Consider the following 19,403-nt stretch of genomic DNA (forward strand, 5'->3'; position numbering starts at 1 on the left):
TAACAGACTAGAAAGTGGACATGCTGCAGAATATTTAAACTTGTGGTGATGGGTCTGAGCACCCCTCCCGCTCTGAGGGTTGACAGGATGTAAACTTAGATGTCGAACTCTTTGTGCTGAAATGAGAAACTGTATGTTTTAGCCACGTCCTTTCCAAGTAGGTTCAGGTTTCCCAAACACAGAGATGGCAGCCCCCCCCCCCCCTCCCCTCCCTCCCAAAGCCCTGGGTGCACCCCGGCATCACCCATCGCACCCCCCCCCTCCCTCCTCCTCCTCCCCCTCACCCCCTCCCCTCCGGGTGGCTTTGCAGGGGCAGTGACGTCACCGGGCTGTCTCTCACTCCCTTCCTGCTGCATCACAACAGCAGTGAGTAGCTCGAGTAGCACTAGTGACCAGGGGGACGGGGGGAAATATATATATATATATATATATATATATATATATATATATAAAAAACAAAAAAAAAACAACTACCGCTTATTCCTAACACGGAGGTAACCGACAGGAAACTGGTTGCAGCGCGATAACCCCGCTCCAGCTGTTGGGACATGGCCAGGCCGGAACAGGTTCTGCTCTTGGAGCCTCAGCACGAAATGAAATTCCGAGGTAAGAAGAGGGGAGGGCCCCGGCTGTGGACGGGAGGAGGAGGGAGGGAGGGAGAGGGGGGAGAGAGAGCTGTCTCTACCGGCACCGTTAGTAAGCCGGTGTGTACCTGTGCCACACGTTTGGACGATAAAACCTTTTCGTTTGAAAAAGACCACGTCTGTTGTTGGAAAAGGACGGCGGCGTCAAAATGACAGCTCGGCTGGATTAGCTTCCAGTGGCTAAGCTAGCCGCGGGCTTTAGCCGGTTCTTCTGCAGAAACGGGATCTAAAGCGGTTTACGACACTACGAAGGGCACGAAACGCAGATCCACTTGAAAATACCAATCGCTTTAAATAAGCGGTAACGTGTATAACCTTCTTAATTTATAACCCCTTTCATCGCACACACACACACACACAAAAAAAACTGCAACATCCCGAGCATGTCTGACTAGCTAACATTAGCTTCGCTCTCTGATTGGTTGTCTCGCTTGTGTTGGCCGGCCAGCTGTCATTTAATAACTTGGTCAGCTCACAGAATAGCCGGGCAACTTCTGCTGCTTAATATACGTTTGGCTGCTGGTCTGATATGCCCTCTTATCCTTATCGTTTGGGCTTTTATAATCCTTAATAGACAGCTCGGTACAGTTGTCACGTTTGCTTTAGGCCCAAAATAATGTTACATAAACACACAACATGTTCCTGTTGAACCCTTTCTTGCAAACGATTACAAAACTCCCACCACAGGTTTTAAAAATAATTGCACCTTCTATGCAGGACTATGAAACTAACGAATATTTCACCGTTTTTAGTTGTTTAAAGGTCAGTCAAACGTCGACTCTGATCTGGAGTGATGGTTGTAACCAACCTGTAGATCTCCCAAATACATTGAGTTCATTGGTGTTTAGTTTTGTGAAGCTCAAAGAACCCCCCCCCCAAAAAAAATAAATAAATAAATAAATAAATAAATAGATTGACTGAGAAAATGAGCAGGTTATAGTTTTGTCTGTTTTAAGTAACATCATCTGTGCATTAAAATGTGCAGGTAAGCCGTTATCTCTCTTACGTGTGTCATTCACTGTAATTACATTGCAGTAGCATGTAAACATTTTTTTAAACTGCACGCTTGTTATTTGCATTAAAAAATAATTATATATATAGTATGGGAACTGACATTTGGAAATAATGGACAAAACGGACCTGAATCAGGCCCCAATATTGCCCTCCTCCACTGTTATTTTTTCTTTTAGTATTACACTTGTACTCTTTCCACTTTACAAAAGGCGATAAGATAAAGTTTGTTCAGATAATACATCTTTAAGGCTTGGTTTTACCATCAGTAAGGGTTGTACAACCAGTGATTGTTAAATAATAAAGCTGGCATAATAAGGACCAAAGTGGGGAATGTGTTCGATTATCTTTACTTGTCTAGCTTCCCTGCCATTTCTGGCTCTCAAGTGCTCAGTGTCAGGTCAATATTTTCTTATTAAAGACACGAATAATGTAATAAATTGTCCAGCAATATATTTTACATTTTTAAAATTGGTAAAATTCTTTCGAGTGGACACATTGCTGAAGGCTGTAAAATCCAGCAATTGTTATTAAAACAAACACAACTAAATACTGCACTTGTTGGTCCTACTTTCAGATTAATATTACCCATTAATATTCCTTTGGTTTACTTGTGACTCTTTACAGCACCATTAAAGTTTATGTAAAGGACTGAAAAACAATTGTGTTCATCAAAATAAAGGGTTGTCAGTGCAGTGTAGCTTATTTATAAATTTTACCTAAACTTGTGGACAACCATGGCACAGGGGAATAATCTATATGAAGATAGTTATTTATGACTATATGGATAATAACCCAAACCTAAATATTCTGCATAGCCATGTACATAAAACATGTTGATGTTTCATTGTTAATCAGACAGCCAGAAGGAACTATGTCTTCGTATACTATTCAATACCACAAGTCCGTACTAATGGCCGAGTAAAATGTAGGCATGCGGTGTGAAACCTCAGGAAATAGAGAGTCGTTCTGTTTGTAGCAACTTGGCCGTGACTCAGACCATCTGTGGACTGGACTTCTTTATTGGTATTAGTTTATATCTTAATCAAAGGTTATAATTAATAAGCCTTTACCATAAACTCCCCTCTCTTTATCTGCTTCACATAAAATCCAACTTTGTAAAGTCGACAGATTCAAATATCAGATTCTTGTAATAGTTTTTTACTGCCATTTGTGGTTTTCGTGAGTTGGACGCTACGCTGAGAAACTTTCAGGAAGTAGTAGATCAGGTGTACAGTAGTCAGTGGCGTGAGTCCCTTTCATTAAAAGCCTTCAGATGTCAAGCCAAGCTTCTGAGGGTCTGAATTTCCTCTCTGTCTTTGCTCAACAGGGAAGGGAAGTGTCAGTTGCTCTGGATGTTTGCTGAGCTGAAACTTTATCTTGAATCTGGTGTATGTGCTAATTCTGAAATAGCTTCATGTTTTCATGCCGAGTGAGTGGGCTTCTCTCAACTGCAAACTTTATCCTCACCATTATAGCTGCTCAGATAATTTGTTGTTTCATTAGAAAGCTACACTTCACAAGAAAATGGGGCTGATCTGTTGGGTTTGTTATTGTAGAGTAAGCTCACAAGTTAACCGGAAGTTGGTCAGCAAATGCTGGTCTCACAGTCAGCACTTAACAAGTCATGGGTTGTCCCTTTATGTGTTCAACCCCACTACAGCTTAAAAAAATATCACCAGACCATCAAAACCCAAGTCAGCCAATGTAGATTGTCTCCTAAAATATTATCTGGTCAATAACTATTGTGTTTGTTATTAACAAGTTTTATGACAGCAATTTGACAGAAAACATAGTCTACAAAGACATTTTTAACCTGAACCTCATATACCGGATGTTAAAAAAAAAAATAAAAAAAAAAATAAATTTATTTTTGAATGGATTTGAACAATACTGTAAAGTTCCAAAAGTAAAATTGGTTTCCGTAAGTCTGACTGTACAGTGTGCGGTATTGGCACGGTATCCTCTGGTTTGGGAAGTCATACATTCATTCGTCATTGCCCCTCACTTAACTATGAATTCGCTCTGCTCTTACTAGAGGTCCTGTAAAAACACAAGAGTGACTAACGCTTGCCAGTTAGACCTTAGTACAGTTTCTGGAGTGTCTTGTCTCTGAAGAAACCTTTTCCAGAAATAACAGGAATAAAGAAATTACTGTTGTGTTGTCAGGTGGCACGAATGCTATACAGAAAAGGATTTTTGTTCAGCGGGGTGAATTCTGTGCTGCTGTGCACCCTATAATATGTGTAATGTGCTGATAACATCAAAGAAGTCTCATTAGACTCTGGACTTTCAGGGTCAATGCATTAGCTTTATTACATTTATAACAGGACATTTGTAATACTGTATTCATGCAAGAGCTTAAACATGCAGCAGATTTCACTTATCTGTTAATGTCATTACCAGCACAGTAAAAAGAAAACCTAACACCGAAGTGGAAATGTATTTGCTTCATTTATCATTTCAGGATGAATCAAAGACTGAAATGCTGCTTGCTCCTGTGAAGGATATTTCATGTGAGGGCAGTAACTTATGAGTATCTGGTGCCTCTGCAGCTGAGAGTTGCTGCACATAGCTCGTATTTTATGCAGTGATTCAATAGGTCTGTTGCTGTGCTCATTGATAGCCCCTCTGTTTCCCATGATTGGGGTGGGGTCAAGACATCGAGTGCCAGAGCCAGAAAAGTGACCCTAAAACCTACCCCGACATGGAGATATGTGTGGATGGATGTACTTCACTGCTAAATTGATTAATTACAAAGATTACAGGACTGATTGATTGTCAACCCATTAACTGTTCGCCTGATATTTGGACTGAATACGCTGTTACTGTTTCTTAAGCCTGTTTGACTTTGCCTTTGTTTACTTTGTAGATTTGGCACAGTGTTGTTTTGTTGGGGTTATGTCCTGGAGGTTTTTTGCAATATTGACAAATCTGTGGAGCTTAATGCAGCTGGCCTTGTAAGAGCTTCAGAGATGTGCCCTGCATCTGCAATAATAGCTGTAATTAGCTGAAGCCAAACTGCACCAGCTACTCTGTGATGCACACATTGTTTACTCTTAAAAGGTTTCATAAATTGATATAATTGTTTTTCTTAATCAAGAGGACAGTGTAGAAGTCAGTTGTCGACGTCAATCTAGAGAGTCATGTTAGAAGAAAAAGTCTCTGTGTTACTGAGACACAATGTTTTGGGTTTTAGGATGAATAACTATGAATAGCAGACTTGGCTTATTTATCTTAAGGACAGCTGTCAGTCAAACATTCAAAGCTTGCATCAGTTGAATTGGCAGTAAAACCCTGTTTTTCCAAATGTCAGGTCAAATACAGAAAGTATGTGGATGAACGGTAGTTGATATTTATTACTGTATAAATAAAGTCACAAAAGCCAGTTCAATTTTGATAGACCACATTTAATTGTGTTTACATATATGTTACATATTTTAATAGGCTTTACCCACTCATATTCAGTAAGCTAATTTATTTTAATATTCTCTCTGTTTAAAAAAGGTCAAAATACCTTGCTTCTGCTTTGTATGTACTTCCTTCTTCCTTGACATGTTCGTGTACATGATGTTTAAATATTAGTATTTTCTTTTGATTCTACATAAAGAGCTGTGTGCCCTTTTTCTGCTCTTTTTAATCGGTATTTAACCACAAACTGGTGCTTTCTTTGAAACAGCATATGATGGATTTGCATTTTAATGTATCTCGATCAGTTGACCCATTTATTTTGATTTATACGTGACTTTCTCACTGCATACATCTCGGCTTGTTTGAGTTTGTGTGCCAGTCACGGTGTTATTCTGCTACAGTCTCGGTTCATGCCATTTGGCATTCGAACAATCTAAGTGAAGTATGTCATGTAGAAGTGTATGTCCGTGGTGTGTGAGATAACTTATAGTATATATAACTTATCGTAGTGTCTTTGGCATCAAACATCAAAAGTAAAATGGATTTTAGTTGGTGTAACTGTTTTGTTGCCATTTAAGGTGACTTGTGTTGTTTAGTTTTTGTATTCATTGCCTCAACAGTCGTTTAACAACTACCGAAATTAAGATTGCCTACGAACAAAAAGACGTTTTTCTGAACTGACCAAGTTTCTGTTGTGTTAATCTTCTTCGCAGGTCCATTCTCAGACGTGGTCACCACAAATCTAAAACTCTCCAACCCGACAGACAGGAATGTCTGTTTTAAGGTGAAGACGACAGCGCCGCGCCGATACTGCGTGCGGCCAAACAGTGGGATCATTGATGCAGGCACCTCAATCAACGTCTCAGGTAAGGACCGAGGAAATAGTTAGTTGGGGCCATTAAAAGTTGCCTGCCAGGTACTTTATTATTACTTACGTACTGACGGTAGCAACCGCTGTCAACCACCTGAAAATTAATTTGACATCTAAGGTCATTTATCTTTTTATATTTTATAGCATTAAATACTTAATAAATTCTTTACAGCTTCACAAATATTGAGGACTTTGATGTATCACTGTATTCCTTTCTAATAGGTTGTGATCGATATTTGTTGTTATGGCTGAGAAGATATAGACTATGATAAATATACTATTCATTAATTGCAATAGTCACTAAATCAGTGATTTGTGAGAATAAATATCTGAATATCTATGACTATGTTCTTGTATCTTTATTTAAACAAAAGAAGTATACGGTATGTGAGGAAGGTAAACTGTTATTCTTGTAGCATCGTAAAACTTTTTTGAACATACGTGTCGTCTCCCTTTGCAAAGCCTCTCCTCGTTCCCGCGGCACAGTCCCTCTTCGGTTGGCCTCACTCCTTCCTAGTCATGCGGTTTGAGGGAGACAGGTACAGCTAATGTTTCCACACCATGCCACCTCTGCCATTTACAGCCACGTACTCATTTTACAAACTGCTCTATCTGGTGTCAACAAGTGCAAAAAAACTGTGTGACTGGTGCCGGGAGTCAGCAGCAGGCGACCAACCAACTGAGTCCATTCTGTCAGTTGACATCATTTATCACCTTTATTAGGTTGAGAGGAGTCACAGATTTGAGTCTCAAAATGAGATCGCTATTCTGAGAGTGTAGTCCCATTGCAAAATGTATCCGCCTGCTCTGTAACCACTTTCTGTTGTTGTCTTTAGGAAGTACTCAAGCTTTCGTAGTATTATCAAAGCATTATATTTAACAAGATAACAATGAGTTGTGGTATCTTGTAACGCAGGAAATGCGGCTTTTTAACTTGAGTATAAGTTATTGTGATGAGGAGGTCCTACACACCGAAGGTAAAGTCGCATTGATGATCTTATTTATTTTTTGGTGTGTAGAGCACTATTATCTCATCACTCCCCTGTTAGTTTTACATCTTAATTGCTGGCTGCACTCCCAACCAGAACAACCCAGTGCTGGTTTGTGCCAGCGCGGTTTCCACTCCTTTTCGATTTTGCACGCAAAACCACTTAATGCTGAAGTCATTTGAATCATTCAGTGAACTATACTAAAATACTATCACAACATTGTTGTACACAATGCAGACACTAATCCAGACATCTTTTACGTGGCTTTTTCCAGTAGAATCCTAACGTAATGTAAAGATACAGAACTTTACTCTTCTTTTTTTTTTTTTTTTTTTTTTTTTTTAAATACTCTTAATCTGTCAAAAGATGAAATAAAAGTGTACCACTCCACTACCTGTTGCTGAGTCACTGTCACACCTTGCCATCCTCAATACTATCTCTGTTTTCTTGAGCGTTACTAATAAAAAAAACATTCTCGCATAAAGATATTCTGCAAGCACAACTGGACTTTCCCAAAATAACACAACAACATCGGTATTGCGATGTTAAGACCAAAGTATGTTTCGTCGGCATCACCCATCGACAGAACAGCGCCTGTCTAGAAAGATCGTATCGGATCTGTTACATGTTGCAATCGGCTCCAATTTCTGTTCTCTAATTTCGAACAAAGCGACACAAAAGCAGAACAGACGTCCACGGGCATCGGGGCGAGAGAGAACCGTCTGCCACTGGATACCTACGAACCCATGATGTGTCATTTGCTGGCTTAGCAGAGGATACACGCAGTGCTTTTGAAGCTCAACTCTGCTGTAACTGTATATTTTGAATGTAGCTGTGACCACAGGAATGTTGCTGAGCTTGATTTGGTGTTATGTAGCAGCATCCAGTGGAAAAATATGTGGCAGAATGTTTCAAAAATCCTTGTGTCCACAAATACTGAGCTTATTGTGGGAATATGTCAGAAGTTTGTCTGGCATAGTTTGGTCATGTGAACATACCAGGAAGGGCAGAGAGCAGAATATCTTCCTGCAAAAAAAAAACAATATAACAAGCTTGGACCTTCTTCATTAGCTTGTCCTCACACTCATCCCCTGTGTAAAAGAAACCGAGTCTCCTGTCTTAACTGACATCAGAGTCCATATTCATGCACCGTTTCTGCTCAAAAGCCACACATTAGCATATTTTGTCATATTCATAAACCACAGTTATTTTTCTACCCACCAATGAGATTCTTATAGCAAAACTCGACCTGTAAGTGGTTGCCGATTCCTTTTAAATGTGTAGTGGATTGAAGTGCTGTTGACTTGTGAGTTATGTCTCACCCTGAAATAGGTCTGGTGAACTTTTGCCAGTACTTTCTTTCTTTTGAATCATATCAAAGAAGACAGACGAGAGCACAAGCAGGAGTGTGAGAACCTGCTACCCTGAGAAGTCTGAATATGAATACGTTTTATTGGAGTTTGCTCTTACGTCCTGGTGAATTTTCCCTCGAGGCTTGTATCTCCATAAGTGGGCGTGGCTTCACTCTCCCTCTCGCTCCCACGCTACACTGTATTGTCTCAGTTGGTTTGCTGATCTTTGACCAGGGTTTTGTGTTGAGTAATAGTGAAAAAAAGTGGCCAGGGAGCACCCTATTACGTATCAGGCTGCTCTGAGTGGGTGTGACGGTTGCTGTTATAGATAGGGGTGTAGCAAAGAGACTTGTGGTATCGCGTGTCATATCACCTCGTTTCATGTTACGTGGTGCCGTACGGTTGTTGAATTCGCCTGGTATCTTGTTCAGCATTTCTTGATCGGTGCAGTGCTTTGGTTATTAAATTGAGACGTTATATTTGGCTTTCTGGCACAATATCTGTTTGTCTGTCAAACACAGCTTTTGTTTTCTGTTACATTCTGCAGAGAATCCACTTCGAATGGTTCAGGGAAGTCTTTAACTTTTATACTTTTACTGAAACTGACTGACATAATACTTGGAAAATGGAAAAGCAAGGCACATTATTTGGCTGGTTATTTTTTCTTTATTGAGATGCCATGGTTTTGTCTTGGATTTAGCTGCGAATATAATAAAGCTGAGAGATAATGCAAAATTGAACCACAACATTCTTGATTATCAATGTCATGATTTGCTGGTTTTCTGCTGTTTTTATATAGTTGTAGGTGGAATAAATCAACTTGACTGTTGATTGGATAAAACAAGGCATTCGTAGTCACCACCCTGGGCTCTAGGAATTGATGATAAAACAAATGTGTTTTTAGCAGCTTAACGTAAATCCTGCTATAGATAAACCTCCACAGCCCGTATAATAATACTTTTTCTACAGAAGCCATGTGTCGATCTCTGTAAGCACTTCAAGAGGAAACAGTTACTGTTATTTCTGTTGTGAGCATCTTTTCTCACGGGACACAATTAATTAGTGAAAGGAAAGGAAAGTTTTTTTTACCTCCCTCCTCACCCCTCTAATGGTTCCATTCATCATCGACAAACAGGCAGGCAATTACCATCCTGCTTGACCGTGTTGACTACAATTAGCCTCTGAGAGTTTTATAAAGAATTGCCCAGCGTGATGTAAGACTACTAAATCATGCCATTAGCAGAAGTAGCTCTTTTGTAAAGGTGTGTTTAAAGGCTGTAGATCAAAAATGATTTCAATCACTTTTTCCCCTCCATATGTTTGCTGTGCTTTTTCCATCTCAAGCTTTGGCTCAGGGCCTTTTAATGTTATGCAGTGTTGCTCAGAGAACTTACATGCTTTCCTTCCTCAATTTTCTGATATTGTCCCCATGGACCTAAGGTAGATGGCTGCGCAAATTGGGTCTGACTGAAACAGGACGTTCTCAATCTGTTCATGCCGTCTGTTTCTGATTTGCGATATTGAACTACACTGATTGCTGTAATGGTGCACTACATCTCTGAGGTTTTCTACTCTGGGGAGAATTGACATGTGCCATATATGAAAACCATCCTGATAGCTGCACCGGCTTTGAAATTAGTCCGTTTGTTTTTAGTGAAAACCAAAGAATTGTGCAAGGCATTGAAGATATAGTAGCTACCGAAATCAAAACATGTCTTTTGATTACATTCTGATTTAAAACCTGCAGTCACAGGAGGAAAAGATCAGCCATCAATAGCTGTTTTCATCCTTCAGACCCCTGCGTGAACACAAGAAAGTGATCATTATAAATCATTGTTACAGCCTTAAAATACCTTTTCAGTCATTGGAATGACATCAAATAACACATCACTGACTAAGAGGACTGATGTGGTGATGGGTTAGAGCAGTATTCCAACTCCACACCTGCTTTTTGTTAGAGCTATACGTAATATTAAGAAAAAAGAGACTGGGAAGAAACTGTTAGAAAGATTACCCCCTGGGGTATTTCTAGATCTGTCAGCATTTCACCATCATGGCTACACGAACATAGAAATAAATCATCTTTTTCCGAGCAGCGAGGACAAGCCCTGGGCCTTGAAGACGTGAAGTTCCTAGTTTACAGTCTGACAAATACATGGCTATTTGATACTCACTAATTCCTCTTTAATCCAAGGAGTGAACACACACGTTGAGGAAGGGAAATAAATGGAAAGTTGCTGACAAAGAAGAAATAGGCATTTTATAGTTGGCATTTGTAAGTGTATTTGGGACATCACATTTTTTTTATTGCAGAGCCCACAAATCGTTCTGTGTTCCTACCTGTCTGCTGCTGTTTCTGCAGATGCTTTGTTTGATGTGTTTTCCAGACTCACCTGAGGAGGGAACGTGACGATAAAGATTGAAAAATGGGGAAATAAAACTGAGGGTATTATAATAAAACAAGATGATCATAATTATCTTAGTTCAGGAGGAATAATCAAAGTTCAAAAGGAAAAACAAACCATCCAGGCACCAATTATGCTTGTGCTTTCTCTATTTTATGCAGATTTTCCTTTTTAAGAGGTAAATTCAACCACAGGTTCAGACAGACTATTTTTATGGAAAATATTTCAGTGCTTTAAAAAACAGTGGCAGTTAAATTTCCACATCAAGTTTTCAGTACCGGTTGCATTTCAAAATTAGGTCTTGTAAGATCAAATGTATTATGTCCTGTCTTTGCTGCCTATACATGTATGTGTGAAATGTGAGCTGCACCTCCCAAGAAGGTTTTTTTTCCTAAAACATTTTCACCAAAAATAGGCACAAAGAGCCCTCGGAGCTCCAAGTCATAAGCCATTTTAACAATCCTTTCAGAACATCACAGTTTTGCTTTGCTTTTTTAGCACTGAAAATCTTTCTTGACGATAAATATTTTCCCTCCAGTGCTGACATTGACTCCTATTTTATATTTCAGTTATGTTGCAGCCGTTTGAATATGATCCGAACGAGAAGAGCAAACACAAGTTCATGGTCCAGTCCCTGCTAGCACCTCCTGACATGACCGACATGGAGGGAGTGGTGAGTGTGTCTCATGTTTTGTAAAATCATTGTCAGTGTGTGTCTTTCTGTGTACATAAGATGCCTTAGAGCACAGATGCATCCCAGTCTCTCATACTCTCACACACAATGATTAACACTTTCCTCAGTCGCACAGATAATAATTGAATTGGATTTCATTGTAAGGAAACAATCAGTCGATCTGTTTATCCCGGCCTGGATTCGAGCCTGTGTAGCAGAGCTGACACGCAACAATAAAAAATGACACTCAGTATAGTTTAGTCACAACAGTCTGTGTGGTCTAAGAGCCGGCTTCTCAATCACAGGCCAACACGTGTACAGTAAATCATTATTAACGTGCCAGCAAACATCTTGAGAATTTGGCGTGATGTAGTGACACATATGAAGATGTACTCTGTCCACCTGAGCGACCGTCACAAAGGAGACGCTGTTCTGAGGCCGAGCCTGACCTCTAAACGGTTACTGTGCTAGACTGTGACTGTAACAGTGGTTAGACCTGAAAGCAGGTTTTTGAGGTGGGGCTGTAAGAGGAGCGCAACACAGAGAGACCGAAGTCCTCCTGGTGGCCAATTTCTGTCCATTCTGTCTGAATGAGTATTAAAGAAATTAGTACAAAAGAGAGTGATAGTCACACAACTTGTTTTTACCTTATTATCCAATTTTTTTTTTTTTTTTCCAAAATGAGTTTTACTCCATTGTATATGAGATTTAAACTCATTAATTCGGGATTAGCAGCTTGTTTGAGGGATTTTCAACATTAAGATTTTGCTACCCGTTTTGAAGCTGCAGGAGGATTGCCAAATGTATGTTTGACCCCTTGGAGAGTCTTATAAGCACTAATGTTCTGGAAAAGAATTCAACTAAGGTGAGCAATTTATGATAAACAAAACATGCATATATAATTATGACCTAAAACAATTATTTCTAAATAAATGTACTGTAAAAAGGGCTGACTGGTATTAACATAAAGGGCCTGATTTACTAAAGGTCTGCGTGTGTAAACGTGCAAACTTCAGAACACACAAACAAATGTTCGAGCTGATCTACTAACGACGTGCAGTGAAGATTGCGTCTTTCAAATGTGCAATTTAACACGCGTTGTCCATTTGGCGTGTTTGCCTGAATGCATATGTAATATTGGGTGTTTCTGCTTGAACGTGCAAAATACTGGGAGGGGAAATGCAAATACATACATTTAGCACCTGCAATGATATTTACTAAACCTGAAAATAGAAATAGGAGAAGTGTTTGATGTTTATTTTAGTACGACTGAAAGGCATTTGTTTATCAGATGTGCACATCTGGAGAGACGGAAGCTCTTGTTGTGGTGAGAAGAATGTGGTTTTACACCCGTGGAAACATTTTTGTGATGTCAGAGGAATAAATTATTCAGACATAACGTCTGTTCAGCGATGGCATTTCCGAGTTATTTAATAAACTGAATGATGATTGACAGCCAACAACAAGGAGCCACGAAATAGGCTACCAGCAATTAATAAACTTCTTACGACTCAGCATTTTATTGCCCCAGCGTATGACTGCAGGAATATTCCACCCAGTCCCGTTATTCAGGTGAGCTGTCACAGGTCCTGAATGTGTCCTGCAGAATTCACGGGTAGCTTCATAAAGTTCACGAGCACTCACGAGGCAATGAATGAAACTAATTCACCTGCTCATCAAATAAAGAATTGGACCTGCTGATCGGTGTTTGTTAGAAGCGTCTCATCCACCGTCCCTCCTCTTTTATTAGCCGACGTTTTATTATAAACAGTTTTTTCGCCTAATATCTTGCCATCTTCCTCGCTGATAATCTCCCACATAGCGTTTTGTTCTTGTTATATTTAAAGGGTATTTATTCATTTCAATGGGATCAGATTTCCTTTTGCTTTTGCGGTCGTTCCGTTAGAACGGCTGGAATCACTTTAACACGCGCAAACACCTCATTTAAATAGAGCGATTTGCACCTGATATCAAAGACGCAATTACTCTTCGTAAATCACCCGCAAAACGGGTGCAAAATAAATGTGCAAAATTTGGGTAAAAACATGCAACTTTGTACCCTTTATTTGAGACCTTAGTAGATCAGGCCCAACGTGAATTAAACTACCCGTCTGAATCTAATACATGTTCATAAAACTAAACTTACTATCATACTCAACCCAAATTAATTCTTTTCCTAAACCAGGAAAATAGGCACAGGAATTGGTGAATCATTGGAATAACACATAAAAATGAGTTGATCAAATAGAAATGACTTCATCTGGGTTCTTTCAAAGATAAAAAGACATATTGGTGCTAAATTAATAAATACAATGCTATTTTTCCTGGAGACATAGAGTTCATGAACCTAATATTTAAACTCCCACTTTAATCCTCTTAGACACTGTGTCAACAAGTTTCACCTATTTCTGGAGTTATTTATTCTTTCTTTGAAATCCATCCAGTATTTCTTTGAAGTAAAAGATATCTAGACTGTATATCAAAATCATTTATTTACTTAGGTCTTCATCATAACCAAGTCTGAAATGTTTTTATAGAGTTACAAAATGACTAAAGAAGGGGGAAATAAAAATAACTCAATTTCTCCAATTAGAAATAAAAGACAAAACATTGACATCTTGTTTTCTTTTCTCTTTTTGTTCTCCTGTAAACTTTAATCAGCAGATACATCTTTACACTCCCTCTGCTGCTCCTGCTTTTATATGTCAGACCATTATAATTTATGTGCCTTTTGTTTCTAATACTATTTCATTGTTGTACTGGTCTGCAGCAAACACCTTAGACGCTTTATCAGACACACCAGAAAGATGTTGCTGTTGTTTTGGATGCTTCACACCATGTTGCATTAAAAGCTTTCTTTCTTTTGGTTGGTTGTGTATCTAGTGGAGGGAGGCTAAACCAGATGATCTGATGGACTCTAAGCTGAGGTGTGTTTTTGAGATGCCAGCGGAGAACGAAAAAACGGTGAGCAGACGTGCTTTTCTCTTTGCCTTATCTTGGAACTTTTCTTTGTCTCCGCAGATGTGGTATCAAGCAAACAGAATTATAGGTCTCATTGCGTCTTATCATTACTTTTTACTTTGCCTAAACAGTGTGCAACAACGTATTTTTAATAGTCAGGAAGTAATTTATTGTCAATCAAGCTGCTGGTTCTTGCCAAATATAACAAAATAATGTCCTTTCTTGCTTCTTTCTTAACAGTACAATATTTGTTTACTTTGGCCGTTTTGTGTGTGTGTGGGGGGGGGGGAGAGGGGGGAGATTATTATTATTGTTGTTTTCCACTTTCTCACCTCTTTACTCCTGTGCTTCACCTGCCTACTCCTCTGTCTTGCCTTTTTTTTTTTTTTTTTTTTACCTCTGGCATCGCAGTGAAATTTGTAGCGTTCCTCTTTTAGTTTATTATTGTTGTGGTTCCTCTCAGCTGTAGAGAAATGATTTCGTCATGGTATGAGCCGAGTCTTCTGGCTTCATGAACACTGGAAGGGAAAAAGGACCCGCGGTAGTTGTTTTCAGTTCATTATGAGGAGTGCAAAACATACGCATGGCTCCCAGTCAACACTGTGCACCAAAGATAATACTGATAGAAACCAGCTTGATCCACTTATGGGGGTTTTTTCTGCACGCCTACAGTGTGCAAGATCCCAAATGTAAACACAAGTTGTACCCATGTGCCAGCCAAGTCATCAGTCAGAATCACCATGGAAACATTTTAGCAGCAACAATCAACTTATTGCATTTTAACTTGTCCCTCTGTAACCCACTTACAGCATGACACGGAGTCCAACAAGATGATGTCGTCCAACTTGCTGAAGTCAGAGTCCTCCACGCTGACTATGAAGTCAAGTAGCTCCAATCTCGATGACGGGGAGGTGAAGAAGATCATGGAGGAGTGTAAGATGCTGCAGATGGAGGCTCAGAGGCTACGGGAAGAAAACAAACAGATCAGAGTGAGTAAGATGACTCGAGGACCAGTCGGTTCATTTTTCTGCGTTTCATTTTGCTCTGTTTCCAAGACAGTGAAGACACAGGTCTTTCCTAAGTAATCTCAGGCTCACAGATAATATGGGGTGCACAGGGTTTCCCCAAGGAAATCAGTCAGCAGAGGCAGTGAGTCCAGCTGGTCAATACAAACCTGACGGATCACATCATTTAATCAGGGTTAAAGAATGATTTAAACAACTGCCTCACTCATAAACTATGTGGCCTTTGCTGTGCGATGATGAGTGCCACTGCTCGTCTTCCCGAAAGCATAATATTATATTTCATAAAAACATCATTTTGGCTGTGGCTCAGGGGCTAGACCGGGTCGTCCTCTAATCACGGGGTTGGCAGTTTGATCCACAGCTCCACTTTTCAAAGTGTCCTCGGGCAAAAAGGACTCTATACTGCATTTTCCCGGAGCCCAGAGTGTCATATTAAAATGTGTTTATATACAGTATATTGTCTCGAAAACCAGCATTTTTTGCATTATTGGTTCAAGACTTAAGTCTCAATCAACCAATTATCAGGATTGTTGCGGATTGTTGTCTTTCTTGATTATTTTTGTACTGATTGACGTTCACAATCCAGATAATCTTTTAAGTGGAAGTGTTGAGTCACACAAAGTGGTGCTCTCCACCCTTTTCTGTATTTTTTTTTTTTTTTTTTTTTTTTTAAAGAAAGACAGTAACTCAAGATTAAGGTTTTCTAAGTACAACAGCTCACATCTATAATCAGCAGCAGACCTCAGGATTCAAAGCTTGCAAGGCAATTTTGCAAATCAATGAGTATGCCATCTATCACAGCTATCAATGAAGTAAGGTTTAAAATTGGGTTTGCAAAGGTTTGGTTGGAAATGAGTCACTCACACACACGCCACAGACGGCCAACAAAGAGCGGTCCTTCCCTTCAAACACCGCCACCTCCACCCCTTTAAGTTCTTGCCAGAGGCAGAACGACTGTTGGCTGCTCCTGCGGCTGAGATTAAACTAACAGAGAGCCCCCCCACCCGCTGCTGGGAAATGAAGTGTGTTAAAGCCTGGCGCCTTCTGCGTTCCTGTGGGGATCGGGTCAGATGAAGATTTAAGCAGATCCTATTTCTTCGAGCTAATAAATAAATACTATCCTATGTTATTGACTGATTGACAAACTGACCGTGTCTCAAACCCTTGTTGAGTTAATTTCTTTTTTTCTCTCGTTTCCAAATTCCTTTTCTTTATTTCACTCTCCCACCACCACTTCCCCTCATCTTCTTCCCACAAACTTCCTTTCATCATTTCGCATTTATTTCTTTTACCCTCCTCACTCCTGTTTTTTTTTTTTTTTCTTCCCCTCCCAGGAGGATGATGGCCTGCGGATGAAGAAGAGTAACGTCATGTCATCTCAGCACGCCTCAGTCGGCATGAAGAGAGAGGAAGGGTTGAGCGCCCGCACGGTGGCTCTCATCATGCTCTTCTTCGTGATGGGCGTCATTGTCGGCAAGTTAGTCTTATAGAGCGCAGCGCAGTTCGGTCGGCCGCAGCATGCTTTCGGGGGATGAAAACAAACACGGGATCTGGGATTTTGGATGAGAAATGCCATATCTGCTGGGTGGGGGGGTGGTACTAGTTTTGATTCAGTCTCATTTATGTAAAAAAAAAATTTCAAAAGGTAATGTATGAGACAAAGATAAAAAAAAAAAAACCGACTCATCATCTAATGAAAAAAACCTACCGTTACAGGTCTTGCCTCTACGTAATCATCACATACTCATGCTGGCCCTCTTCCCAAAGTTTCATGGACACAGACGACTGGTTCTGTGCGTGGGGTTGTTGGATACATGATTTAATGCTAGTGAATCAGTGGATTTTCTAACACTGGCGAGTCCGTTTGCAACTGTACGAATGTCCTTTTAGTGTATTGTTGTTTCTTTTTCGAAAGGACAGAGGCCACAGCCAACGTATTTGAATTCGTAATCGCCCCCACTGTACAGTGTGTCCAGGTGTTCCTTCCAGCGAAGCCTCCTTTAAGGAAGGGATTTACCAGAGAGATGATCCACACAGTCGGGGTTACACACAGGGCTATCAAACTGTCTCCTCCAATCAGAGGGTTGTAAAATCGGCTCGTGTTTGATTGTAGAATAACCTCGAAACATGTATGAAACACTATACTGTCGGGGTTTTATTTCCTCTGTGCCCTTTTGTTTTTCACTTTACCTTATTCCCATCACCTGTCACTCACTGTTCACCACATCCCCGGTTGTCACAGTGGGAATGTTTGATTGCATGCATTCACACAGAGTGTTGCATCTGGACTTTTCAATCTAATTTAATTACTTCTTTTTTTCTTTTTTTTTTAAACGGTGATAATAATGTCATTTGGCTGTAGGTTTGCACAATTACATTTCTGATTATTTTTCCGTACTCCTTTGTGTTTTGTTCCATTTTTAAGATTTTATTTGAAGTAATTTTTTTGTTGTTAGGGTTGGAGCATTTAAGAATAATGTAGCTATCTGAAATGAGGATTAGATCAGTTGTGTAAATCCAGACAAAAGCCTTGCCTTGTGACCTGTTGGGGCAAGTTATTCTCAGGCCAAGATGAAGGTATATATATATACATATATATATATATATATATATATATATATATATATATATGTATATATATATATATTATTATATACACACACACACACACGCACATACACACATAAAGCATGCATACATATATTGAGAACCCACAAATAGGCAGAGGGTGCATGTGCAGCGAATGGTTATCAACAGCACCACGTTTTTTTTGTTTTTGTTCTGTCATTTTTTCTTACTGAGCCATGCATTTGTTGACATTCTGTATTGTTTGGGGCAAATGTATGTCAGATGAGCTGTGTGTGTGTGTGTGTGTGTTAAGCTGCCTGTACCAGCACTCCTCTGCTGGTGAGCTTTTCTTCTGTTTTTCACACCGCTATAGGCCTGTGTTCAGTTTTTGGGTGTTTGTGAAGCATTTATCTGTTTCTCATTAATGTTATAACCTCACTGCATTTGAAGTTGTGTTGATTCTTAACGCACTAAGGCTCAGAATTACTCTTCTTTGATCTTCCTGCCGCAAACAAATGCTGCTGTTTTGTTATTTTTGTTGGGTTTTTTTTTTTTAAGTGAAGGGGGAACGCATACAGCCGAGCTATATAGCCTTGAGGGGGACCACATGATAACATTGTACTGTTTCCAGAACCGTCAAAAATAAACACACAACATATTCTAAAACGGTTTCATCTCCAAATTTGCATACTGAGGGTAAAAAGCAGGGAAGGTGGCGTTCTATTTTGCATTATTTGATAGAAAGGAAGCAGCTGGTCAGATTTTTATCCCTCTGCGTCCACATAAAATGTGTGAACAGTTAAGAGAGAAGCAGGAGTGCATTCCCCTAAAAAAAACTGAAAGAAAAATGACAAAAATCCTCCATTTTTTTCCTGGAGTTGAGTGGAAGACAAGTGGATCTGACTGATGGGCGAGAGATGAAACTAAACATAAGCGTGTGTTCCTACTGTATCTCTATAGAGTTGTTGGGTTGAGGATGACTTGCTCCTTCGAGGGAGGGCAGAGCAGAGCTGAGCTAAACCCATTTTGGGTTATCAGACCTGGGTCATATAGTACTTGCAGAAAATTGTTCTTGTTTAGTGTGTCCTGGTTGGAGAATCAGAACATTTTACACAACAAAGATACTTCCAAACACCAGAATGTTCATTTATGTCACTGAAAATTTGACTTTTTCCGCTGCCCCCCCGACACCGCAAACTCCACCGATTTGGTACTCCAAGAAGGATTAATCAAACAAAGATAATTACATGTAAATACTAATCGATCCAGGCCTGGTTGTAAAACACACTACACTGACCTGTCCTGGAGTCTCTGACCATCACCGTGATCAATGTAAGCAGTCAAGAAACTGTTTTGTATGTATATAAATAAATAAATACGTCTATCTAAGAAGATTAATATTCCTAGTCAAGTAGTCTCTCTGGTGTATAAAAACAACCCAACCTGGTTGGACTATGTAGCATCTTAATAAATTAAATGAATAAAGCCCTATA

The 19,403-nt window shown here is 39.7% G+C and overlaps 1 protein-coding gene across 1 annotated transcript; it reads left to right on the forward strand.

Annotated features, from left to right (window-relative positions):
• The first annotated feature begins 349 nt into the window (after positions 1–349).
• On the forward strand, positions 350–19,403 carry vapb (VAMP (vesicle-associated membrane protein)-associated protein B and C). The gene is made up of 6 exons (XM_069148087.1): positions 350–606; positions 5,780–5,932; positions 11,253–11,356; positions 14,240–14,320; positions 15,127–15,306; positions 16,677–19,403. The coding sequence occupies exons 1-6, from the start codon at positions 549–551 to the stop codon at positions 16,830–16,832; spliced, it is 732 nt and encodes a 243-aa protein (XP_069004188.1). The 5' UTR covers positions 350–548; the 3' UTR covers positions 16,833–19,403.

This window comes from Embiotoca jacksoni, unplaced genomic scaffold (assembly GCF_022577435.1).
Source record: "Embiotoca jacksoni isolate LCO1_2020_lvr unplaced genomic scaffold, fEmbJac1.0.p SCAF_1, whole genome shotgun sequence".
Classification (NCBI taxonomy): domain Eukaryota; kingdom Metazoa; phylum Chordata; class Actinopteri; family Embiotocidae; genus Embiotoca; species Embiotoca jacksoni.

Excerpts from the sequence above, each read along its gene's own strand:
- vapb (XM_069148087.1), top strand. The coding sequence starts at position 549 with ATGGCCAGGCCGGAACAGGTTCTGCTCTTGGAGCCTCAGCACGAAATG. Across the intron at positions 5,933-11,252 it reads CACCTCAATCAACGTCTCAG|TTATGTTGCAGCCGTTTGAA; the intron begins GTAAGGACCGAG and ends TTTATATTTCAG. Across the intron at positions 11,357-14,239 it reads TGACCGACATGGAGGGAGTG|TGGAGGGAGGCTAAACCAGA; the intron begins GTGAGTGTGTCT and ends TTGTGTATCTAG.